This window comes from Pteronotus mesoamericanus, unplaced genomic scaffold (genome assembly GCF_021234165.1).
Source record: "Pteronotus mesoamericanus isolate MK-2021 breed Mesoamerican mustached bat unplaced genomic scaffold, CSHL_Meso_final contig_33, whole genome shotgun sequence".
Classification (NCBI taxonomy): Eukaryota; Metazoa; Chordata; class Mammalia; order Chiroptera; family Mormoopidae; genus Pteronotus; species Pteronotus mesoamericanus.
Window position 1 is genome coordinate 6,053,563 of NW_026555135.1, and position 25,797 is coordinate 6,079,359.

The window sequence follows — 25,797 nt, forward strand, 5'->3', positions numbered from 1 at the left end:
CCATGAAATCCTACCAAGAGCCAAAGTGTTCTTCTGATTCCCAGTGTCTGTTCTTGTACTTTGCTGAGTCATGCCCACTTGCCTGATAGCCCCCCAAGGGTTGTGAAGCTGTGAGGACGGCAGAGTGAATGCCACCGCACAGAGCACAAACTGCAGCCCCGTGTTTCCCATACATCAACAGGGCTGTCAGCCTGGCTCAGATTTTGGAATCTTTATTGCTCAGGGAGCTGTGAGAAGCAAAAAGAAGCCAGCTTGTTTTTTAGACTCTGGAGGCAAGAAGAGAAAACATCTTGGGGCCTGTAAACAAAACAAATTTGGATGTGGACCTCACAGGAATGACAGAGCCCTTTCATGGAAAAGAACTCTACCAGCGGACGGGCAGGACTCCCTCATCAGGGACGCGCATGTTTTCAGGTAAGCCATTTCTGTCAAGAGTCCACAGCCAGGTACAGCAAATAGAACCTCTATTCATCTTTACTCCCTTTGTTCTCCCTGCTGGCCCTGTAAGCCTTTCCTGAGGACTGAATGCAAGCCCAGTGTGAGAGGACAGAAAGATGGAGAAGACAAAAATCTTTCTTCTTCTGGAGTGAAGAGTCTAGACAGGGCCGCCTGGTGCAAAGAGAGCTTCTTGTGCCTGCCCGCCCATGGTCCCTTCAGAAGTGGCTGTGTGCCCTTGACTTCTGCTGAGGCGCAGCCTGCCCTGCCTGACTCCACCCACTTATCTTTGGCCTGTGGCTTGACATGTGAAGATGGGCTTAACTAATTCAATTCTTTCTCTCAGGAAATGTCCCACCAAGAAGCAAGAAGCCAAAACACACAGAGCCCCTTAGAAGGCAAGAACATCAGGTGAAGGAATATTACCTCTAGCATTGAACCCAGAACCGCCAACTAGCTCCAGTCCAGTGCAAAGTCCAGTCCAAACCAGGCTACTTTGGCACTTGTTCTTGATTTCCATGCCAGGTGCTCTTTCATTCCATGGATAACCCTTTTATAAACCCCATTCCTTGAGCTAGCTTGAATGCCTCCCTGTTTTTTGTGGTAACCCAGTGGGATCTTACCTTTGGAAAGAAGGATCACTCATTCTGTGGAAAAAGTTTAGGTGAGTGATGTGGAGGCCACAGTGAGATCACTTTTAAGGGCTTACTTATGTGCCAGGCAGTGTCTGGTGTTCCCGCATCAGAGATCAGCTTCAGTATTCACACTAGCCCTGATGCCTAGGGAACAGTCACCGCCCCACTTCACAGGCAAAGAGCCGGGTTCCTCGACATCAGCTCTCACTGTCCCCCAACTGCCCTTAGGTTGTCTGCTTGTAAGCGGTCTTCCTACTCTAGCTGCTCAGAGACAGGACAAATTACAGTAAATGAGAAGGAATTAAGGCTTCCTGGAGAAGCTGAAGTTGGGAAGTGACTTTGTCTTTCTGAGCTGCAGTGTCTTTTCCTGTAAAATGAGGACAATAATACTGACCAGAAAGAGTTGTGTGGAACTGGTGGTATAAGAATGTAAAACACTGAGCATGAAGATGAACAAATACAAAAGGTGCTCAGTCTCAACCAGTAATCCCCCCCGCTTCTGCTTCTCTCGTCTTTGTCCAGCCTCCAGGAGCCGCCTGCCTCTGGCCTCCTGCCTCCTCCCTGCACCAGCCCAGCAACCTTAGCCACGCTCTGGATCCAGTCCCAGTCTGCTTGGCTGAGGCCTGGTGTTCACTGCACTTATTATTCCAGGCACCCTGTGATTTACTTTTCTAGTGAGTTAATTGCAAAGTCCATATGGAATGGAGAGAAAACATCACCCAAGCTTGCCATGAAAAGCAGGGGCATAGAGGAAGCTTTCTACTTTGGCCAGCACAGCCTGGAAAGGCAGAGAAGGGGGAAGATGCTGCCTCACATAGTGTGCAGAAGGCTGAATCGGCCACCTCTAGCAGAAGGCACACAATGTCCAGGGCCTAGTTACCACGCACACCCCTTTAATTTTTCTCTCATCGCTTTAGACAGAAATATCTCAATGTTTTAGAAACCCATTACAGGTATAAAGTGTAGGTTATCAAACCTCAGTGTGCATAAGAAGCACCTGGGAAGTTTATTTAAAATGCAGATGCCCAAACATCTCGCTCCGAAGTTTCATCCAATAAGTCTGGGACAGAGCCTCAGAATTCACACCTGTGTGTGCCTAATTAAGTTCATATGCAAGCCAAAGTTGAGGAGCAGTGATGCAAAGAACGGTCAGTGGCTCTGGAGTTTGAAGAACTTAAAAATGGTTCTTGGTTCGCTCTCTTGCCAGCTGTGCGTGTGTCTCTGGGTAGATCACGTTCTCTCCCGTCTCAGTTTTCTTTTCTCTAAAGTCAGAATGAGAATACCTACCTCACAGAATCACTGAGAGAAAAAGGCAACAGATATTAAAAACCCTTAACACAACTCTTGGCACATTGAAGGGCACGCAAAAAATCAAAGAATCAATTTGCTTTTCTTTCCTGGAGAAGGTTCTCTTCCAACCTGGCCCGAGGCATTTTCACTTCTGAATGGTAATACATTTCTATATCTGTTTACAGTCTACAGCTTCCAAAGAGGGGCCTTCGGGGGAAGCCAGTTCTTGTTTTGAAAGCACTTTGAAGATGAACAGGTGTCAAATCCTCCAGGGGGTTGGTTTGTGGAAGTTAAAACAAATGTTTACTTTAATTTGGTGAGTTATAATTTATTAAAGCCATTTGGAAAATGCAAGTACTATTATATTCTCACAAGGGACCCAACAATTTGGAATAGTTTGTAGTTAATTCATTCATTTAATCAAGAATGAGCACTTGGGTGGTTGGCCAGATGAACAGGTACCACTCTCTGGGGTCTCCAGGGCTGAACAACAGCACCTTGGTAAGGGGCCACAGTAGGGGTTGTGGAGGCCAGAGAACAGTGGTTTCCCTCAGCCCAGGGAAACTGGGTCTGGGGGAGCTAATCAGCAGGAAATGACTCCCTTTGGAAAACACCCGGATTGAAACAGAATTTCGAAACCAATTCTGGTACCAAGAGAAACATAATTTGAGATCCCTGGAGGAAAGAGCCATTCTCAGCCCAGCCATACCTCCATACTTTTCATTTCTTAAATGCTCCCCAGGGGTATTCAGAGTACCAAAGTACTAAGTTCTAAGGGTGCTTAGACTTTCTTCTAACTTTAGGCCCTAATATCCAAGAATTTCATGGAAATCTTGATTTGGAGGTTCCACAGGGATTTTAGACTCAGCAATGTCGAACACTTGGCTAATTATCTTTCTCCACAAATGTGCTCCAACATTTTCTCACTGCCTCCACACAGTTATCCCAATCACGCACAAAGCATGCTGAATACGTAACATGAGAAACTCTGTTAAGCCATAGATATATTAGGGTTGTTTGTTACTGCAACACAAATTAACCTATACCAACTACTACAGAAACCTTATTTCTGTCTATAATCACTAAAACAGGGCCTGAAAATATCAGATTCTCCAATAAACATTTTATGAATGGATGAATGAATGAATGAATGAAGAAGCCTAGAAAAAAGAACATGAGATCTGGAGCCAAAAGAAAATAGCATATATTAAGCACCTCTATACTCCTCTTTCCCCTACACTAGCAGAATGTTCTTCCTATATCCATTTGGCTCCAGAGGCAGGAACTAACCTTCTGATTCCTCTCTCTTAAGTATCTCTGTATTGATACCAACCAAAACTGGATGCAGATCCTGGCTTATGCCTCAGTGTGTGGAGGAAGGGCACTGATGATATATATTTGCCAGTTTTCCACAAATCCATAATCTGTCTTTGAACTTTATGCTTTCAGGGTTTCATCTGGACTTGGCTGCAAAGATGCAGATTCCTAAGCTCCTTGAACCAAAGGCTTCTAATTCTAACACTCCTCTCCACTAGGTTAAAGAATGGCCTCATTAGACCAAATATCTTTTTACACATGGGGAAAATATTCAGTAATTATCCTTAAGTCTTTCAACACATTTCAGTTAAGCATAAAAGCAGAGGCTGTGAGATTTGGATTGATTTTATATACTTTCAAAAATAAACACCAACATAAAGAATGTCATTCCAAAGTCACAGGTTCCTGAAATTACTGCTTAGCAAGAAGGTCAGGCCACGAATACAAACATCCAGCAGAGAGCATCTAGCTAATCAGATCAGAAAGATCAGCTTGCTGGCAGGGCAGAGGATGGAGCGGGGCGGGGGGCCTGGATGTCTGGAGCCTGGAGAGGAGAGATGTAGCGCCCTCAACCAAAGGAAGCAGTGGGGCAATTGTTCTAGGTAATGGCCTTTTTGCCAAGCACAGGGTTCTTCAGTCTCTAGCTATGCTATTCTTAAATTAGCTGGAGTACCAGGCCCAAAACTTGGAGGAAGCACATCGAAACAGGATGGGCTTGTTGGAGATTGACTCAGATTCACATCCTGTTCCACCGCTCAGGAGCTCTGTGACTCTGGGCAAGCCCCTGCCTCTATGATTCTTGGTTTGCTCATGTTTAAAGTAGGGTCAAAAAGAGCAACATGCCAGTATTTTGAGGATTATACAGATCACTGTGTTAAACAGGAAGCACCTATTTGTGTCATGTCTGTGTGCATCCCCTAATTCCAGACATTCCTGTATCCGGGGCCTGACCCTCCAGATGCACTCAGTAGTGTGTACTGAAGGAATGGATGGACAAGGTGCTCTAGGTCAGTTTTCATTTTTTTAAGTGTTTTTTTAATTCCAGAAAAATATACATAACATAAAATTATTTTAACCTTTTAAAGTGTATAATTCAGTAGTATTTTGTACATTCTTAGTGTTGTACAACCATTACTACTATCTATTCTAGAACATTTTCATCACCTGCCCTCCAAAAAATTACCCATATTTATTAAATAGTTACTCCCTTTATCACTTCCTATGGGAAAGTCTATGGTGACTTTAGCTAAATTCAATACTTTAAAACATTGCTGGTGGACAGATAGTATTTTGGTGAGAAAGTTGTCTGGTCAAGTAAGAGTTTATTTCCCAAGCACCCACTGCACATTTACCTCAGTAGGAGACACAGGTAGATGCATAGCAGCAGCTCTATCAAGAAAGTGCAAGGCTGTGAAAGAGGCTATGATTAGGTAGCACTTGATCTGAAACCTGAATCAACGAAGAATAGAGAGAGGTGAGGTCAAAGAGGACAGAGGGGTGAGGGGGCGGTTCTTGATACATAGAAACTTGGGCTTTATGTCCATCAATATATGAGTGTATAAAACAACTATGGGACATTTACACAATGGAACACAACTCGGCCATAAAAAGGAAGAAAATTTTACCTTTTGCAACAGTATGGATGGTCCTGGAGAACACAATATTAACTGAAATAAGCCCGTCAGAGAAAGACAAATGCTATATGCTTTCACTCATATGTGGAATCTAATGAACTAACTGAAAAAAAAAAAAAGAAATAAGAAATGAATCTTCAAAAACAACAAAAAAAATTATTTCTTTCAGTCGTGGACCATTCATTAAATGAAATTGTTTTAACAGAAAAAAAGAAAGAAACTTGGACTTGAGTCCATGAATCAGTGAATGGGGGCGAGGCTCAGTATCTCTTCTGCCTAGTGCATCCTGGGGATGCTCTTAGGAGGAGGAGGGGCTGGGAGATGTGCAATCCCCATTTGGATAAATCTGCAGTGGGTAGGCCCTGGCCTGGCTGCCAACGGAGCTGCAGCTGCGGAGAAGCCAGACGTGGAGGCAGGCAGCCATGGACAGTTAATGAGTGATTTATTGGTGCTGCCGCAGAAGCAGCTTCCCTGGGACCTGGTCCTAATTAACAACCACTAACTAGATCATGCCTCTTATTTATTTTTTTTTTAAGTTAAAAAAAGGCCCCCAAAGCCTTTCTTCCCCATCTTAATGGAAGTAAAGACTTCACCTTTGCTGGCTACCTGAGTCTAAAATACAACAGGTATTTGGCAGAAACCCTCACTTGCGCACAGACCCACACAAACAGCCCCCTGTGCAGACAAACCCACATGCTCTTAGTCGTGTGCTCCTCACACCTGTCACACAATTATTCCTCCTCTAATGTAATGACACTGACTTGTATTACAGTCAAACTCATATACTGTCAAATATATTTATACTAGAATCACACAGGCACAAGCATTCCTAAACCCCCACACACTGAGCACTTAGCCACATACGCGTGTGCACGCGCGCACACACATATTCTCACACACACCCCTGCTGTTACAGTCAAGGCCACAGGGTCACCCACACATCAGGCAGGAAGGCAGGAATCTTCTCTGTGGCATACACATCTCCCCTGAAGGGGTGCACTCACTTACCAGAGGCTAAAGATTGGGTGCCCAGGGCTGGCCTGCTCAGCTGTGAGGCAGTGGGAGCCTGGGAGCGGAAACGGGGGACGCGGTCAGAACCCAGTGGCCCTGGAGTCCAGCGTGGAGAGTCACAACGGCCATGTCATTCAGACTAAAAGGGGTTCTCCTGTTCAGAGTTCCTAGGACACTAAGGAGCTGCAAGCTCACTGGAGAGCCAGGCTGCGGCGTGGTGAGGGGGCCAAAGTGCCTGGGATGGTGGCTGGAACTGAATAGGCATCTGATAGGGATTGAATTGACTTCCACCAAAAGAGAGATGTTGAAGTCTGCTACAGCCTGAATTTTGTGTCCCTGAAATTCACACTTTGCGATCCCTACCCCCATGGTGATGGTATCAGGAGGTGGGGCATTTGGGAGGTAGTTAGGTCATGAGTGTGGAGCCTTCATGAATGTGAATAGTGCCCTTACTAAAGAGACCCTGGAGAGCTCCGTCACCCCTCCTGCCATGTGAGGACACACTGAGAAGAAGCAGGGAGCAGCCCTCACCAGACACTCAATCTGCCAGCCCCTTGATCTTGGACTTCTGGCCTCCAGAATTGTGAGAACTGTTTGTTGTTTAAGGCAATAGTCTATAGGATTTTTGTTATAGCAGCCTGAACGGACTAAAACAAGTCCTAACCCCCAGTACCTCAGAATGTGACCTTAATTGGAAATAGGGTCATTACAGATATAATTAGTTAAGATGAGGTCAAACTAGAGTAGGATGGTCTCTTAATTTAGTATGACTGGTATACCTATAAGACACAGCCATGTGAAGATAGGCACATACAGGGACAATGACATGTAACAATGAAAGCAGAGATTGGAGTGATGCAGCTTCAAGCCAAGGAATGCCAATGGCTGCCAGCAAACCATCAGAAACTAGGAAAAGGCAAGAAAGGATTCCCCTATAGGTATCAAAGGGAACATGGCCCCAACGATACCCTGGTTTTGGACTTCTAGCCTCTAGAACTACAAAACAAATTTCTATTGTTTTAAGGTGCCCAGTTCATGGTACTTTGTTACCGCAGACACAGGAAAAAAAATACAGTTAAGAGTATTAGTTCCATTTGCCTGCTTGCTCTTTCTGAGCCTCAGTCTGGTACTCTGAATCACTGGCATGTTTATTCATTAGGATGCAATGACACCCGTTCTAAGTGATACATCTTTACAGAAATTCATGGGCCAGGCCTTGATTATACTGAGATAGAGAAAGAAACCACAGTCTTGCCTAGAACTACATAGATCTGTGAAAACATCTCTAGATAAGTACAAAATGGACCACAGAAAGAAAAACAATGCCTCTAACCAGGGGACCAGCTTAAACAGGTCTTAGAATCCCGCCCGCCCCGCACCCCCCCCCACCCCAGCCCATTAAATCTGCTGAATCTTGAAAGGGGATGGCGAGGTTAACCATCACAGCCACTTAAAAGGTTCACCCCAGCTTTTGAATTATAGGTATTGAGTTTCATTAAGACATTGTCATGGTGGAAGACAAAAATTAATCAATAATGGGCAGCTCTTTTTCATATTAATTAGCCAATTGTGCAGGAATAAAAAAATAGGTCCCGCTCACCCTCCCTCTCTGGGGACGCCAGATGGACTCCCTTTGCAGTTCCCAAGGAACCACCACACTCTGCATGGGCCTGGGCTTCTGGGGCCCACGATATTTTTGTGGTCCCCAAAACTCCGTGTCTGTTCAGTGGGTCTGGTCCCTTGTCTTTTGGCTTCAGGTGAGAGAGAGAGAGCAAGGCAGTTCCTGACAGCCAGGCACTACCCTGGCACTCACAGCCAGGCAGTGCTTTCTCTTGTTAAATACAAGCAATTTCACATGACAACTTCTGACTGGCAGGCACCTCTGCAACCGTAATGGGTCAAGACGAAGGCTAGGCCACTCGCAATCATGTCTGAACTCTGAAAATAACAAGAACATTGTCCAAAGCACAAAATGACCAAATAAATATCCTCCTACCCTGGCTAATATGGGTGATTGCTGCCTCTTTCTCAGTCACAACTTTAACCTCACTTCATTCTCCCTGCTTTCTACATAACATTTATTAAGGCACCCAGGCACAGAATAACCCCTGCTTCCTGACACCGTCCAATCCAGAACAAAGCTCCACTTCTGCCTTGAACCCATCCCCAAACCACCTAACACAAAGCCAAACCCTGAATACCTTTCCTGACACCATTTCCTGGGACACCAATGACCTCCCCATGGTGTGCGTTCTCCAACCTCACGGGAAAAGAGTCAATAACCTCCATTTTGTTCAACTGCAGGTGAGTTCCTGGTAGTCTCTGGCTGGAGGATATTAAAGGGTTTGACTGTTACCCTGCCCTAGTAGAGAGGCTGATCTAGGCTATAGGGAGTCTGCCTTTCCCACACCTGTGCACCAGGTAAAGCTTTCTTCCTTATCGTACCTTCTGTGTCAGGTAGGCATTCTGAACCCACAGCTTCCTCTTTTGCCATTGGCTCCTGAAAACTGTGTTCCAGTATTGGTAGGAGTGAGAGGCCATTGTGGTAGACATTCTTCCTGTGGCCCTGTCCTAGCGCTCCCAAGATGGGGGACTTGGGGATCATTTTATTCAGTTGCCTACGCAGGGCTAGGTTTCTTCTGCTGGTCCTTTGACTGCTGGCTGCTCGGGGTCATTCACAGCACTCATATAACATGGCAGGATACTGCCTAGGTATGTGTCTGCCTGCTTTATATCGCGAGTCCCTGGGGCCAGAGACCATGCCTGCTTCGCCTCAGCATTCATGCAACTTAGTGTTGCTGATGGTTGCTGAATGCATGCAGGCCTGTACACAGCACCTGCTCAGTCATTTAGCTTCCTTCCCCCAACCCCAACTCATCAACACCACTATAGACCAAAAAGTAGCACTGCAGCACTATGGGATCATTTCAAATCTCTTTCTTTTTCCTGTGTAAGAGACATCATTTCATTTTCTCTCCTCTGTTACCAGTACTCAATGGAAAGCTTTCTTTATGAAGCAATTTCTCATAGGTAAAGTTTATAATCACTTTATAAGAGTTAATGCATGAAAGACAAAGAGAGGAGAAAGGAATACATAGCTGACAGGTATACACTGGGTGCTCTGCTAGGGTTACTCATGAGTTAAACTGGAGGACAGTCCAAGAGGCTCGTGCAGGAAAGCAGGCCTAAGACTGCCACCTTGGAGAAGTTGGCCCTTGGCCGGTATCCAGGAATGTGGTGGGGCAACGTTTCCTTACCTGACATAAAACTTTCTCTAAATGATTATAGAGCGGCTTACTGTGCCTACACTGTGTGTACAAATGAGGTTTATGCTAAATACCTGCTTTCCTTCTGAGGGTCTGGAATTTTGGCATGGGTTAGGCAGAAGGTATCCCTGTGCCCAGCCCCCTGATAAAATCTTTGGGCAGGGGGTCTCCCTTGTGCATCTTTGGAGGATGGTATTTTGCATCCTCACTCTGCCGGAGGAGTCGGGGCACCCCGTGTGACTGCTGGGAGAGGCCTTTTGGAAGCTGGTGCCTCGTTTCCTCTGAACTCCGCCCTCTGCACCTTTCCCCTTTGCTGGTTTGCTTTGTATCCTTTTGCTCTAATTGTAAATCTTACCCTTGAATCCCACTAAATGCTGAGTCCAGTGACTCCTTATAGGGACTCACTGAGCCTTCGACACCCCCCGCACAGCCTCCAGTGCAAAGATCCAGTCGAAGTCAGGGTGTGGGCTTGTGTGCCCTGGACCAGGGAGATGATGTGATAAGTTATAGAACGTTGGCTCCTAAAGGACATTGTGAGCTATGACACACTCCCTAAATGTGAGTGCTAATGGCCCAATACCAGAGGAGACTCTTGAAGAGCTTTTTAAATTTAGCTGGGGAAAAAATGACACACTATTTTCTCCAAATAAAATACACCTTTTAGCGCTACTAACTCTAGTGCCGAGGTAATAAATTATTGAAAGCTGTGAGCGCAGGTAGGAAAAGGGGTAAATCCTTTGGGCTTAAGCAGTGTGAGGCAGTGGGGTGGGAGTGGGGACTGGCATGCCTCCCTTCCAATGTGCTAGCTTCTGACTGAGCCCACGTGGCTCCAGTTTGAAGAGCTTTCCTCTGAGTTTTCACGGCCCACTTCACACCCATGATGCTCCTTGCTCCTCCTGCCATCCCGGGAAGGCACTGGAATGGTAAACAATTTCTCTTAGTTTATAGCATACTTTTTACCTGGTTTGTTCCATATGATTATTTCCTTCTTGGAGGCACACTCAAGACAGCACCTTGTTTGGTACTTAAGGTCCTACAACGCAGAGCCCAGCAGACTCATTTAGGAGCCAGGCTGCTGAGCAGAAGTGGACAGAAGTGTCTTCTTCAGTGTTTGGAACATAAAGGGTTTGGCTCTTTATCTGAAGAGAAGTTTCCTCCTGGACAGAGAGCCTGGGCTGAGATCCTTCTCCCACAGACTGGGAGAAACTGGCCTGAGGACAACAGGCCTGCTGGAGTCTTCTCACACTTGACCCTGCTGGCTGGGGGTTCATTGTTGGCAGAAAGAGCCAGGCTGACCGGCCGCCAGATGGAGCTATGGACAGCCGTGCCCAGTGTGGGGCCAGGGGTACTTGGGGTGGAATCCCGTCTCCACCACTTTACTGCTGTGCCATCTCAGAGCACGTTCAAACAATGATGAGATGACACTGATGTCTACCTCACAGACGGGTGCAAATGTTAAAACAGAATGTGAAAACTCCCTATAAATCACAAAGCACTGCACAAACAGCAGATACCTATATTGCACGTCTTATGTGCCAGGCACTATTCTAAGTGCTTTAACTCTGTGAGCTCATTTAATTTGTGTCACTACACTATGAGGTAGACAGTTGAATACTTACACCTATCTTATAGGTTAGGAAACTGAGGCACGGACATGTTAAGAAGCATGTTTTATGTAATACAGGGTAACATAGCTAATAAGTAGAAAAGGATGTGAGTTACTTAGTGCTTTTCTTCTTTTTCTGAAGGGAAGGTTTGACATATTGGCACCTTTTTAACCCATGGACTCATTGGTAGGCACATTCACTCAAGCAGGTTTGCATTCCTGTCTCCAAGAGGCTGGGGTAAGAGCTGAGGACTGCAATAACCCTGGGTGAGGTATCAACTTCGTGACGCCCCAGCTGGGGCCTGCGTTAGTCAGCTAGAGCTGCCACAACAAGATACCACAGACTGGGTGATTTAAACAACAGAATGCATTTTCTCACAGTTCTGGAGAGTGCCAGTGTGGTTGGGTTCTGGTGAGGACTCTCCTCCTGGCTGGCTAAAAAGAGATTGCTTTCTCTCCCTTCTTCTTCCTATAAAGGCAGTAATTCCATCCTGAGGGTCCACCCTAATTACCTCCCGAAGGCCCATTCCCAATTACCATCATCACAATAGGGGTTAGAGCTTCAACACATGAATTTAAGGAGAGACACAATTCTCTCCATAGTAGGGGGCCCCAATTCATCATCCATAAAAATGGGAAAAACAAACTCTTCGTGGCTGATGTCCTCATTGAAATCAGGACAGGTATTTGCCACCTCTGACCTCTCTCTGTTTAAACCTTTCCTGTGGATCCTATGACCTTCGGGAGAAAGGCTGAACTCTCTAATCAGTATTTCAGATCTGTCCTCTGCAAAGGCAGAGCCCTGCTCTCCTCTCTGGCCTCATCCTCTCTTAATCCCCGCAGGCTCAGCCATACTGAACCTCTTGCATTTTCTACACAGTCCACACGGCTGGGAGTCAGATCCGAGGCTTCTGACTGCCAGTTTAACATTCCTTTTCTTTACCATCTCTGCTCCCAAACAGAAGAAGTTGGGCCTGTCACTTTGGGAAGAGTTTGGGGGGCGGGTCTGGTCTCCCTGAGGCCTCTTCCCAAAAGGGGTATTTTGTGGGGTTCTCACTGTGCCTGGCTCCAGAGAGCCTAGGGGTAATCACTGTCGCCCTCCTGCACTAGGCATCATGTGTCAAACCCCCTTGGATTTCCAGCAGTCCTTCCTCATACCTCGCTGCACATGCTTTCCCTCCAGCCTCAAGGCAAGGGGAAGAGGGTCATTCCCACATTTTGGCCAGCCTGCCTGTGTTGATGAGTGTGAGATTAAGTTTGTAACAAGGATCCGTGGGTTGGAGGACGTCTTGGTTGCATGTGGTGCTCAGGATTCTTCTCCAGTTGCCTTTGTGCTCGGTGGAGAGATTCAGCTGGTTATATGAACTGGGGTTATAACTCGTTCAGCCCCTGTATTCTTCTAGGTCGGCTCTGCCTGTTTGGGGTGCTTTTCCCGCTCTCCTCACAGCTCAAAACTTACCTAAGGCTGATCAGTAACCCCAATGGCCATTGATATAGGAGGGCGTAGGGGATGAGAGCAGAAGATCTGGCTGGGTCTGCAAACCAGGGATTCCGGTTGTCATTAAACAAGCCACGCTGTTACCTTGGCCAAGTCCATCTAATCCCAGAGCCCAGCTCCAATCAACTGAACCATGAGGCCCTGCCCAGATATATATTCATTCTCAATAGGGGGCCCTAAAATACTACGTCAGTAGTTTTGGACAGGACTATGGCACTGGGAATCGCAGAATCATTAAGCTGAGAAGGGTCTTGAAAGAAAAGCATTAACAGTCACAAGGTCCTGCTATATTCCAGGCACCATATTTTAAACATTTTTTTAAATTACTCCTCAGTAAGCAATATATTGTATGTGGTGACTTAGTACAGGTGTTGTATGTAAAGTATAACTAAAATAAAAATTTGCAAACTAAAACTATGTGCTATGCACGCTATTCTGTTCCTCTTTGTTCCATTTGCTATTTTAAATGACAGTGCTGAGCCACAGCAATGATTTCAGGATCACTGACGATCCACAGTCTGGAAAATGTAGTTCTGGGTCTTTCATGTGCACAGTTCTTTCACATTTATCACAACTGTAGGAGGCAGACATGGATTCATTCCCATGTCACAGAGGAAGAGAGCGAGAAGCCTCAGTGAAGTTCAATACTTTGCACAAAGCCACCCAGTTCCTGAGTGGCTGAGCTGGAATTCAGTGTTTGACTCCAAAGTCCATTCTCCCTCAGAGTTATCTTGCTGCCTGAGATTCCAATGACCCCTATTAGGCTGATGCGGAAAGGAATGCCCAGAGAGAATGACTTGGTCCAGGCTCCACTGGGGCTGGTAACAGAGCCCCAAATTGAAATCAGATTCATCCCTAGACTCTACATACCCAGCACTGGAATTAGGCTCTTGTGGGTGGGAAGTTATTTTTCCATCATCAGTTATTCTGTCCTTCCCCGAAGTCATCCTGGGTTAGATGAAGCTGAAAGAGGCCCAGGAGTCGTTCTCCCTGGACAAAGCTGAGCTCACTGATGGGAAAAAAGAAATGCCTTGCAAATGTCTTCTGGTAGGAAGTTTGACATTGTGCACATCATTGCTTCCACTGGAATTGAAAGTCATGTTGGCTCAAATTAAAAGCAAAACTGGTTTGCTGCACCTCTGTGCACACACAGCGGGTCCTAACCTAGTTTCAAGAATGCAATCTATCTTTACTGTAGCTCTGAATCTCCATCTCTCTTTTTTCCCTCCCAGTACAGAAGCAGGGTGCTCTTGTACTAGTACGTGCTTGCCCACCAGGGGGAGCAACAGAACTCACCAGTCGGGAGTGGATTTGGGATACTTCTGAACGGGTTCTGTGTACCTTACCACACTAACAACAGCAACAAATCAGCATGTCACCTTCCTTCCTTGAAGTGTTGTCGTGAGCCTGTAGTACATTTGTGAGGTGTCTGGCCTGGTCCATAATTCATGCTAGCTATTAATATTAATTTTTTAAAGAGCTTCAGGATGACAGTGAGAGGAGCCATTCGTTTTGCCCTGAGGGTGCAAAGGTCCCTTCCTTCATCCCATTCACGGTAAGCACCTGGGCTTGAAGGCCAGGTAGGATCCCACTGAGCAAAAGGGACCAGAGGGGCATCCCAGTAGAGGCTGCGTGAAGAGGCGTGGAGGGTCTGGAGACTAGTGAGGATTTACCCACAGCTTTGACCCCAGAGGCAAACTGAGAAATTCACTTAGAAAAGACAAACCAACAGAATCGCAGTTACCCCCAGATTATCAAGGAGCCTGGGTGTCAACAGGGAAATTATTGGTTAACCTAATTAGGCAGCCAAATTGCTTATTCAAGTCAGGAGATTAGGTGAGCATCTCCAAAGCACAGTGAGAAAGAAGCTTATTACCAAGTTAATTCACCCTCTACCCTCCCTGGCTCCATGCTCATGAGACGTGGTTTTAAAAATCTATAAGAAGGTCTGTCATTAATTCCCTAAGTGGCCAGAGTCCTGCAGCTGCCCAGCCATTGTACTTCATCTGGGACAGGAAGCCAGGCTCCCTTAGGCGGAGCAGGGATCGGATCCCCGCGTTTGACTACTCGACTGCTTTTGTGAGCCGGCCCACACTTCCTCCCAGGAATGCACAGCTGCCCAATATTCTCAGGGCATTAGAATCTCCCACTGGACAGGGTTATCCATGTAATAAGGGCTGCAAGGCTCCAAGTTCCAAAAAAGACAGGGAAGGGTCCCATAGAGTCAGAGCACCTGAGAATCTCGGAGCTAGAAGAGAACTTAGAGACATTGACTCTTAGCCTTTTCTCATAATCTAGCCACAGAAACTAAGATCTGGAGAAACTAGGTGACTTGCTGATGATTGCACAGCTAGTAAGTGGGAGAGCCAGGGCTGAGTCCAGGTCTGCATCACTCCAGTGCATACTGTTTTTATTGACCGCTGCACTCTACAGTTTGTTCTGTAGAGATTGGTTTTTGTTAACATAAAATATATATAATCTAAGAGATGATTCTAGTGGTTTCCAAAACATAAACTTTTGTTAATGTTAGGAAGTTCCAGAAAACAAACAGAATCCATGACCTGTTAGAGATGATCAGGAGCTAGAGATCATCCCAGGCCACTCTCAAATTGTGATGTACTAGAGAAAGGACGTTTAAAGTCATGAGGTTTAAGAGAAAAATTCCAGCCAGAAGGTATCTGAGAAGGTTCCATGGAAGAAGAGCTGGTCCCTGGGCTTTGAGGAGAGGGAAGGACTTTAACAGGTCAAGAGAAGGAAGAAAGAGGATTCTGTGTGACAAAGGTGTGGAGGTGGACCAACATAAGCTGTGTCCCATGAGGTTGGAACATTGGTGTGTCACCGGGACTGTGGGAGCAGGCTGTGCTGGGAGGGAAGGTTGGCAAGTTAGGTGGATTGTCTGTCCTTTAACAAGAATTTGTTGAGCACCTACCGTAGCCAGCTCCTGTGTTAGGTAGGGGATTTCCAGCATGAACAACAAAGATAAACTTGCCTACTCACCCATGGGGAGTGTGACGATAAACACGTTTAACAATTACATTATATAGGATGTTTCAAGATGGTAAGTTACGGAAGAGGGAATAGGGGAGAGGGGTTGCAGTTCTAAACATGGTGGCCAGGGACGGCTTTGCTGGTAAGATGACCTTTGAGGTAGGTGAGGCAGAGAGCGCTGAGGATGTCTGGAGGGAAAGTGATCTTGGCAGAGGAAGGACAGGAACAAAAGACCTGGCTTGTCTGAAGAGAGGCAAGGAGGCCAGTGTGACCGGAGTAGGGCAGGGGGCCAGCGAGGCAGTGTGGGGCAGAGATGCCTGCTGGCCACTGCCCGGGGGGCCAAGGGAGTGCCTGGGGGGCCAAGGGAGTGACAGGATCACACTGGGAGCTGTACTGAGCTCTAGTGGGCTCTGTCAAAGTAGGGGTTCCTGCAGAAATCCAGGAGACAGGACAGGGGCTCAGGCCAGGTCGGGGCATGGAGGCAGTGGGGAACGGGTCAGCCTGGAGAGGGAAGGAGCTGCCTCTTCGCCGCTGAGTGTCGGAGCTCTTAGCAGTGAGAGAGGCCTCCATACTCTCAGGTTCTGTGACCACAAAGGGCTCCCAGATATCCTTAGGGGACGGCGCGTGTCTGATCCTTCTCCTCACAGCTTCCTCGGCTCAGTTGCCGAGTTCTGTAGCAGTGGTCTGTCTCATGCCACATTCCACACTCTCTCTCATGGTTCATGGCCGTGGTCAAGACCACACCCCTTGCCTGTTTCTCATACCATTCTCCATCCTGTTGCTGATCATCTTGGTTTCTGACCTTGCCACCAGCTCCCACTCCCAGCCTTGCATTACCCTCCACGTGAGACACTTTGCACTCTCTTTTTTTGTTATAATCTTGGCTTCCCTTGGGCCATAATTCCAGCCCTTCCTTCTGCTTACCTGCCTCAAACTGCCTTGGTGAAGTTTGACCTGGGGCCTACTCTCCACACTACCACCTCTGCTGGAATTTCATGATTGGGAAGCTGGTATGGAACACCCAGTCCTGGCCTGGTTTAACCCTTTTTAAGGCATTAAGTGGCATTAAGTTCATTCACATGGTTGTGCAACTATCACCACCAGCTCATTTCCAGAACTTTTTCATCATCCCAAACTGAAACTCTGCACCCATTAAACACTAACACCCCATTCCTCTCTCTCCCATCCCTTGGTAACCACTGGCATGTTGTTTTAGGAAACTGTGACTCAGGGAGGTGAGGAGACTTGCCCAAGGTTTCAGAGCCGGGACATGGCATGGCCAGGATTTCAGGCCACGTGTCCTCACTAACTGTGAATGAAACCACAGTTCTTCCCCCTCTGTGACAGTGTCTGCTACCCTTCCATGAGAGATTGGGCCACAAGATTGTCATATTACCACTTCCCCAATATTCATCTACAGCCTCTGTATAGAGGCTCAACTCTAGAATAATTCCTGGTATACTCAGGAACTCGGTGTAGTTATAGAACAAGTTACGGAATGAATCTACAAAAGAGACACCGTCATCCTGATCCTGTGGGTGGAAATGGAGCTCACAGTGCAACCTTTGCTTTCTACAAAACATTTATCGAATGCCAACTGTGTGCATGGCATGATGCCAGCTCCTTCTCCCCGCCCTCCAGCCTGCAGGCCGCACTCAGCAGGAAAGGCTAAAGCTGGGGCCGGCTCTGCCCGGCGGCCCTGAAGAGGAAGATTTGTGTTTACATTACCCAGTCAATTCTGTATTTATTTTGGATATTAAGCAGTGACATAAAAGCTGCTGACATTAACCTTCAGGGGCAGAAATTGGCTTTAATGGACCCCATAAAAGTTATTATTGATGGCAGCTGCATGCAGCATCCCTGTGACCTCAGCAGAAGCCTCCACCGCTATCAATACTGTTGACAATTACTATTGACTAATGCAAGGCCGGGTGTGGGTGGAGGCAGAGCCTGGTTCCTGGTGCTGGAAGTTTCTGGGGATTGTGCTTTGCATTTGCATCTGGTAAGGAGCTCTGAGAAACCGGTCACACATTTTTGGTGGCCTCAACTGAAAGGCCAGCACTCTTGATGATTCAAATGGAGCCAGGAAAAGGGCTCAGACTACAGGATCATAGAGATCTGAGTTCAAATCCAAGCTTTGCCGACTTGAAGACTCACTGCCTGTGCAATCTCTGGTGGGTGAGTTGACCTTTCTGGGGTCTCAGTTCTCCCATCCAGGAGATGGAAATACCAGTGTTGTCACAAGGATTCACAGCAATCAATTGCATATGTTCAGTGGTTATATACACAGTAGGCCCTCAGTATGTCCTCCCTCTACTCCTGAAAAGTATCCACACTGTGATGTGTTGCTGTACATGTCCTGTGGAATTGAGCCCTGTTCTGATGGTGAGATCTGAGTTCTCATTGCAGAGAAAGGGGACCAGTAGCATGAATGAGAGAAAGAGAAGGGTCACGGGAGGAAGACTGAAGAGATGGGGGGACAGGGAGAAGAGAGCAAGAGAAAGAGCCAGACTGAAGGAGAGCTTGGCTCCAGCTCAATGAGATGAGGCCCGTGTGCCCTTCGTCTCTCTGAGCCCGTCTTCAGCTGTAAATTGAGGAGACAATGGTGTGAGCAAGAGTACTGTCAACCTCATCAATGGATAAGAGGGAGCCATTCCTATGGCTCATTTACTGTCAGTGTGAGTCACTGTCATTTAGACCCGAGTAGAACAAAGCTGTTAATGTAATTTCCAACTGGGAGAAAGTGGACAAGGGCATGGGCACCGTGGGGTGTCTGGGTTTGGGGAATCCAGATCTGGAAGGGATGCAGGGGCCAGGGGCTCTGTGTTAGATTCCTGTGCCCACCTCCTTTGCCTGCTCCTTCCCTGAGTACAGTGAGGCTTAGCATGTGGCGGCCAGAGCAGAAATGGATAATCAGAAGGAGAGGGGGGCGCAGCCAGGGGGAGCAGGCAGCCATTTCCCTGTCCCCATTATCAAAGGCTGAGGCTCTTCAGGCTCATTGACTGTGTCATTATCACCCAACAGAGGCTTAATTCAGCAGTAATTCAGCTCTCAGGGAATATACAATAATGTGGGCGGTGTGCACCTCACTCTGTCATGACTTTATGAAAAAGTGATCATTTGTCACCATGGCAAGAAGCTTGCTATAGAGGAAATTCACCCTAACTAGGGATGCAAGAGTAAGGATTTTAGAGTTACACAGGCCAGATTTCAAGTCCCATCTTACTAGCTGTGACCTGTGTAGGTTGCTTAACCTTTTGGTGTTGCAGTTGCCTTATTTTGTTCAGGGGGCGATAATAAAATATACCTCACAGGGTTGTAGAATAGAATGAGTCAGTGAGACCGTATCACTAACATATTTAGCACTGTGCTGGGGGTCTGATAATCAGCAACAGCTATGAATTGTTCATGCTATTATTATCCTTTTCTTGTGCACCTTCATCTTAATGTAAGCACTTAGAATTATAGAATCCTAGATCTGACTGGGCTTGCAGATGATTCAGCTCAGTTATACCCAAAAAGATCATTAGAACACGGACCCAAGCAGATGCTCTGGGAATAGAGGGTTCTGTGCTCAGATCAATTTGGGGAATGTTGCTTCTATTGCTCCTTGGTAATTTATCCAATAGCATGCACATTAACATATTTTAGAATCTCTGAAAAGTTCTGCACAAAGAAACCAACTTAAGTTCCTTTAACCCAGTGTTTCCTACATTATTTGACCACAGAGTCAAATTCCTTTCCCTCCCATCCAAGAACTATTAATGTTCTCAGAATACAGTCAATTCTGATTTCATTTAAATCACTTATTTAATAGATGAGGAAACTGAAGTTGGTCCAGCGAAAGGATCCAACTTATCTGGTGCTACATCCCAGGTCAGTGATGGAACAGAAGTATCCTGTCTCTGCAGAGGCCTCACACACCATATGGGTGCCCTGGTGGGGAGAGGACAGGCCGCTGGCTGGGCTCGGGCCTTGGTGGGAAGGTACCATATTTTGCCGTGTATAATGTGCACCCACGTTTTTGGCCCAGACTTTCAGAAAGTAAAACCCTTTCATTTTAATTTTTGAATTCATTTTAAATTTATTTCTATTTAGAAACAAAACAGATTATTGTACTGCAGGGTATTATTTTGCATACGGATGTCATTGCTTTCTAGAGTTACACTTTTAACACATAAGCATAAATAAAAGAATTAAAAACATTTATATAAGTACAGAATTAGTACTACCCATGTATAATGTGCATCCTTATTTTTCCCTCAGAAATTTGGGCAAAAAGTTCTCATCACACATGGCAAAATACGGTAGATGACAAGTGGGGCTGGCTCCCCACTGCAGGGCGGGGGAGCTCTTCAGGCGCAGAGCTCACTGGCCCTCTCAGGGTGCTGGTTTGGGGTCAGGGGAGGCTTACACTGCCAAGCCAGTATCCATGACCTGCTGTTCTCCTTCCCCTCAGACAGGGGCACAGACTCCCTAAGAAAACCTCTATGTTACGTGGGAGGGGTGGCAAAATGGATACAGAACTCTGTGCACCTGACTCTTTAAAGAGGTAAATTTCCCAAATCTGACCATGACTTTACCTGTCTTCTGTTCAATCCCACATCTGGAATTGCATCCTGTGTAACCCAGCTGGAACATCCTTTTCAGAGACGAATCCACCTAAGCCTTCAACTCTAAAGCTAGCGCTGGAAACCAGTAGGGGGCCCTGCTGCCGAGCTTGGCTCTTGCAGTGCTCATTCAGACCGCCCTCCCCACATCCCCTTCCTACTTTTGGGGTCAAAGCACCAGCAGACCTGCTTGCTCACTGGACTTCTGAGAAACAAAAGCCTCCCTCAGGCAGAGGGGCTGTCTCTGATCTCTGCCACCCTCCCTAAATCTTTGCTGCCAGACTCCAGTAGGACCATCCTCAGAGCAGACTTGGGTCCGCACCGCTACCCAGGGACAAGTGGGGCACAACACACAAAAGAAAGGGAGATCCACTGCCAGTACCCCCCACTGCCTACACACACACACACACACACACACACACACACACCCCCTGCAGCAAACTGTGGGCTGCAGCTAATTCAGAGCCCCTCAGGTCTGAGAGTAAGCAGGAAAATTCTGAAATCAGATTCCCTTTCCTGCACCACAGAAAGGAAGCCTTGGAAGAAGGGGCTGCAGAGACAGGGGTAGAATAAGGAGTCCAGAACAGCCAGCACTTCCCCAAATCTGCAGATGGGAGAAAGCTAAAGCAAAACCTCAAGTTTCAAGTTACTCCAACATGACAGTTTATGTTTTGAAGCCTTCCTCTGATCAACATAAAATCCTGGAGTGGGGCAGCATCCCCAGCAGTTGCCCAGGACTGCTGAGCACCTGCAGGCTGGAGTCTGCACGAGCAGGGCTCAGGCAGGATCAGTGAGGCCCACGCCTTAGCAGACAAGCTGTCGGGGATAGGTTCCAGCATCCCCTGGCTCCTCTGCTCCCTCATCCCTTAGGCAGCTCCCTAATCTGGAAAGAAAGAACCAAGACCTAATTTCTGTCATGTCACCAGTTGGTGGGTATTTCATGTGACTGCGCAAAAAGCTCTCACTTTTGACCACTGAGAGCAAAGCAATTTTCCCCAACTTCGCCTGAGCCCCAAGTCATGGAGCACACAATCAATGGTTTAATTAAAACCCAGTCCCGCGACCCTGGTGCCCAGCACAGGCCAAGAGGACCACTCACCGGTCTCGGTGTTCTCGTGCTCCGTGTCGGTGAGCGTGAGGTTGGAGTTGGCCCGGCTGGACAGGCAGGAGCTGCGGCCAGACCGTGTGCTCCGGCCCCACAGTCGCACAGGGTGCTCAGGGGACAGCACGGTGTCGGCCTCCACGTCGGCGTCAGAGCTGGCCCCCATGGAGTAGCCGCAGTGGGGCAGGCCGATGTCTGTGCGGTATAGGGTCCCATGAGGCGGCGTCACCTCCCCCAGCCCCAGCTCACGTAGGGAGAAGTTGGCTCCTGGGGGGAAACCAAGATAAACTTGGTTAGAGTGTTGACGGGGGTCGGGGAGGTCTTCCCACCAGTAGCCTGGCCCCTCACCCCAGGACTTACTGCTGTCCTTGGAGCTCACTCTGCTCGAGCTCTTGCTGCTCTCCTTCGAGGCATGCTGTTCCATGCCTCTCCTCTGCCTGGATGCCTCCTTCTGCCCCTTCCCTACCAGCTCAAATCCTCTACACCCTTTAAGCAAAGGCAACTTGGAGGGCACCTCCTCTGTGGCGCCTCCTCCAATCCTACCCCTCGTGCAGAAGTCACAGCTTCTTCCTCTGAAAGTTCCTGGCCCCTGTCATCCAGCACAGACTTCGGGGCCTGACTCCTCCACTGATGACCTCGATCAGGGACAGGGACCATGCCCTGCTCATTCTTGTGCCCAGAAAAAAAAATCTGCTACTTAGAGGGGCCAAATAAATGTCTGCTAAAATAAATGGAGCGCCTTTGTTCTACTCAAATCTCCTCTTCCAGGTGGGGTGGGGGCGTGGCACTCGCCAGCAAGGAGGTTAAAGTCATACAATAGTTCCATACTGCTTAGTCCATAACTGAAGCCTAACCCTCATATCCAGTGCTCCCAAGCTCTGCTCTGCCTACATCAGCCCCTTCCCTATAGTGCCCCCACCCACCATGATGAGATCACCTCCCAGTCTCGCCCTGATGCAGTTACTAAAAGGTTAATGTCAGCAGGCTCTGTGCAGCAGGGGTCTCTGGGCTCTTCAGAGTGTGGGACATACCAGATGTTAAACATTTTGAATATCACCCCTACGCGCCATAGCCCAGTTTGCTCTCCTCTTTTGTTCTCATTCTAAGTAGAAGAAAACTCCAAACTGGAGCCTACATTCTCTCAGTCTGCTTCCCAGCCTTGACGCGCACCACACTTCCTGCAGGCCCAGTTTGCCTCCCTCTGATCTCCTTTGCCCACCCCTGTCCTGTCCACCCCGCAGCTTCCCCACCCCATCCCCCATTCCTGCTTCTCTGGGCCAGCCCTCTCCAGGGAGACCAGTCACACATTATGAAGAATGACTGCTACATTCAGAGAAAAATCAAATTTATTTGCAATAAACAGCCCTGGCTGCATTGATTTCCATATGACTTGCCACGCACGCCCTTTTAAGCAGCCAGACTCAGTGTCAATATGAGTGAGCTGAGACATCCCAGGACTGGAGAAATGCAAGGTGAGGGCTCGCTCTAAGGACTCAGCGATCCCGTTGAGCCAGCCTGGTCCCTCTGATGTGTGAGAGTATAGGATTTATTTTATCAAACATGAGACATCCTCCTGTTTGCTTTAAGTCTTTTTGGCCTCTTTCTTGAGGAGCCCAGGATACAGACTGACATCCCACCTCACTCAACATCTAGCTGTGCAATCTTGGGCTGGTGACATCACCTGGGCCTATGTTTTCCTTTTAAAGTGGGGCAATAACCTATGACTTGCTACCCTCAGTATTTTTGTGGATCCGGGGAGGTAAGGAGAGAGAGAGTATTTTGTAAATGGCAATGCTCATGCCTGCCTATGAGATGAGAATGCTTCTTGTTTGTCATTTACAAAGACAAGAAGGGACTCCTTCTGCAGCCTCATGTGCTAGGGTGGCATCCAGGCCAAGCGGGACCTGCCAGGGCTCACTGAGCTCTATCACCACGGGCAGGACAGAGCTGGAGAAAAGCTTTAATACCATTTTGTCCCTTCCCCTCAGTGAGACCCAGAGATGACAATTAGTAGTAGGCAGCATTTATGAAGCATCTGCTCTGTGCCAGGTACTGTGTCAAGTGCTTTATTTATAGTCCTTATTAATTCTGACCATCTTCCCATTGCCCAAGGGAAGAGGCTGGGAGTAGTAGCAGTGGCAGAGCCAGAATTCAGACCCAGGTCTGTCTAATGCCAGAGTTTGACCTCTCACCCGCAAGCTGGGGAAAAGGAGCAGACCGCTCATCTTTCAAGCCTGAGAGGCAGCCTTGCTAACAAGTCAGCTTTCATGGGGATCCAGGCCTGTGGGGGAGGCCACCGTAGGCTGTCAGGCTCCATGGGTGTGTATGTCTGCCCATCTCTTCTTACCTCTGTGATCCTGGGCAAATGATTCAACTTGGTGGTGGTGTAAGGATAAAATAACAATGTCAAAACATATATAAATTGTACGGCACCATGCCTGGCTAACCCTGTCCGTAGAAGGGGAGTGGACAGAGCAGAATCAGGGAGGGCTGCATGAACATGAAGGAACTGGTAGGGGCCCATGAGGCATCAAAGAAGGCTCAAGGCACTGCAGGCAGAATCACAGGAAGCACAGAGGCACCAGGGTAGAGAACATATATCATGGTAGGTGTGGAAATAATGAGAGTCCAGTGGGTCTGGAGCATGGGTGGTGAGGTGGAGAGGTAGGTGGTAAAATAATCCCCAAAGACAAATGAATATGGGGTAAGCCCTACTAAGCCAGGTTAATAAAGAGCTCAGGGTAAGAGCAACGGGGTGTTATTTCCAACTTCACTCCAGCTGCAGTGCAGAGAATAGTCCATAGGGGGCAGCACTGGGCAGGGCGTTGTAGTCAGCCCTCTCAGAGAAATGATAGGGGCCTGACCTGGAACAGTGGCAGAGGGGATGGAGAAGGGAGGCGAATTTGAAAGGTATTCTGGAGTAGATGGATGGATCGACTTCAGTAACTACAGTGTATAGGAAATGAAGGCGTGGGAGCCAGGATAGCCGCCAAATTACTAAGTTTTTAGGTCTCAAAAACAGCTTCCACTCAAGGTCAGGACAGTGCTTGACACAAAAAGGTACTGTGTTTGTTGAATGAATAAATACATGAACAAATGACAAAACTAATAACTAAGACATTCAGCACTTGGTGGTATCATCTTACCACCAAAACACGTCATCTCATTAGTCCTCATAACAATTCAGTGCAGTAGGGAGACCACTCATGCCCACCCAGCAGGTGAGGACTGAGGCTGAAAGGAGAGCCTGAGGCTATGAACTCAACCCCCCGGCCGTCTGACACCACACAGAACCCAGCTCCTAACCACCTCATTATACTTACTAACTGGGTGACCATCAGAATGAAGTAAGAATGAACTGCAGGGCAGGCTTTGACTAGATACTGGTGCCAAGATACCAGACTTGGTGTTGAAGCGGCGCCCTCGCTCGCCTTGCTGTGCCCTTGAGCGCACGCCCACGGGCACACCTGCGTGCTCACCTGGCCCACGGTCTGCCCGCAGCCCACCCTCACCTGTGCGGCAGAACTCCTCGGCCTCCTGAGGCACCATGTCCTTGATGCGGCTGCCGTAAGCGAGGCGGGCGTCCTGGTCATAGGCCTTCAGGGTCTCGCTGGAGCTGTAGGACTTCTGCGGGGCCTTGCCCTCCTCGCTGTCCGCGGAGGAGCCGGTGTAGCGGCGCTCGGCGTCGCGGCGCCGGGTCAGCGAGCGGTATGGCTTCCTCTCCTTCACGTCCATGGCCTCCGGCCCACACTCCTCCACATCCACGAACAGGGTCCTCGCCGCACTCAGGGCTGAGTGGTCTGGAGCCGGGGAAAGGAAAAGAAAAGGAGCGAACTTGAGCCCCAGGAAGCAAAGACAATAGCCTGGTGCATCCTGGACCTCGATTCTCCCTGCAAAGCTGCAGAGAAGGGCCTCGGGCTCTGAGAGGTGAGGGCACAGCTCCAAAGCCACACAGCCATAAGTAGCAAGGGGGTCCTCACACCCAGAGCCTCCAGGAGCCTTTCTGCTCCTCTGCCTTTTCACCATGCAGATGGCTCAGCCTGTCCCTTCAGCACGGTCTGTGTCAAGAAAGCCAATGAAGGCCAGAGGACACTAGTTTTCCTAATCCTCCTCGACAGGAATCACGTGTTTGTTCACATCACGTCCTAGCTGCGGTAGGGCCTGACACGGAACTGTGGCTCCTTAAGAATTTGTAAAATGAATGACTATATTCATTCATTTTGGGGTAAGCACTTTGCACTCATTATCTCATTAAATCAAATGAGCCAAGGTGTAAACAACCAATCCACGCTATCACCACCGGGTAATTAATTACTTGCTTATTGTTTGTTTTCTTCCACTAATACATAAGCTCCATGAGAGCAGGGGCTTTACCTGTTTTCCCACTCCTGGTCTATAGTACCTT

At 47.9% G+C, this 25,797-nt stretch overlaps 1 protein-coding gene across 3 annotated transcripts in view; it reads right to left on the reverse strand.

Moving 5' to 3' along the window:
* TENM4 (teneurin transmembrane protein 4) overlaps positions 1-25,190 on the reverse strand; it is a 375,996-nt gene extending 350,806 nt beyond the window's left edge. The window contains exons 1-2 of one of the 3 annotated variants that reach the window (XM_054576340.1): positions 24,905-25,190; positions 21,390-21,659 (exon numbers count right to left, since the gene is read on the reverse strand). In XM_054576340.1, coding sequence (XP_054432315.1) covers positions 21,390-21,659; positions 24,905-25,127 — 493 coding nt within the window. In that variant the 5' untranslated portion in view covers positions 25,128-25,190. The remainder of the gene's footprint in view (positions 1-21,389; positions 21,660-24,904) is intronic. The other 2 variants (XM_054576339.1, XM_054576338.1) reach the window with 2 other exon arrangements.
* Positions 25,191-25,797: the final 607 nt, after the last annotated feature.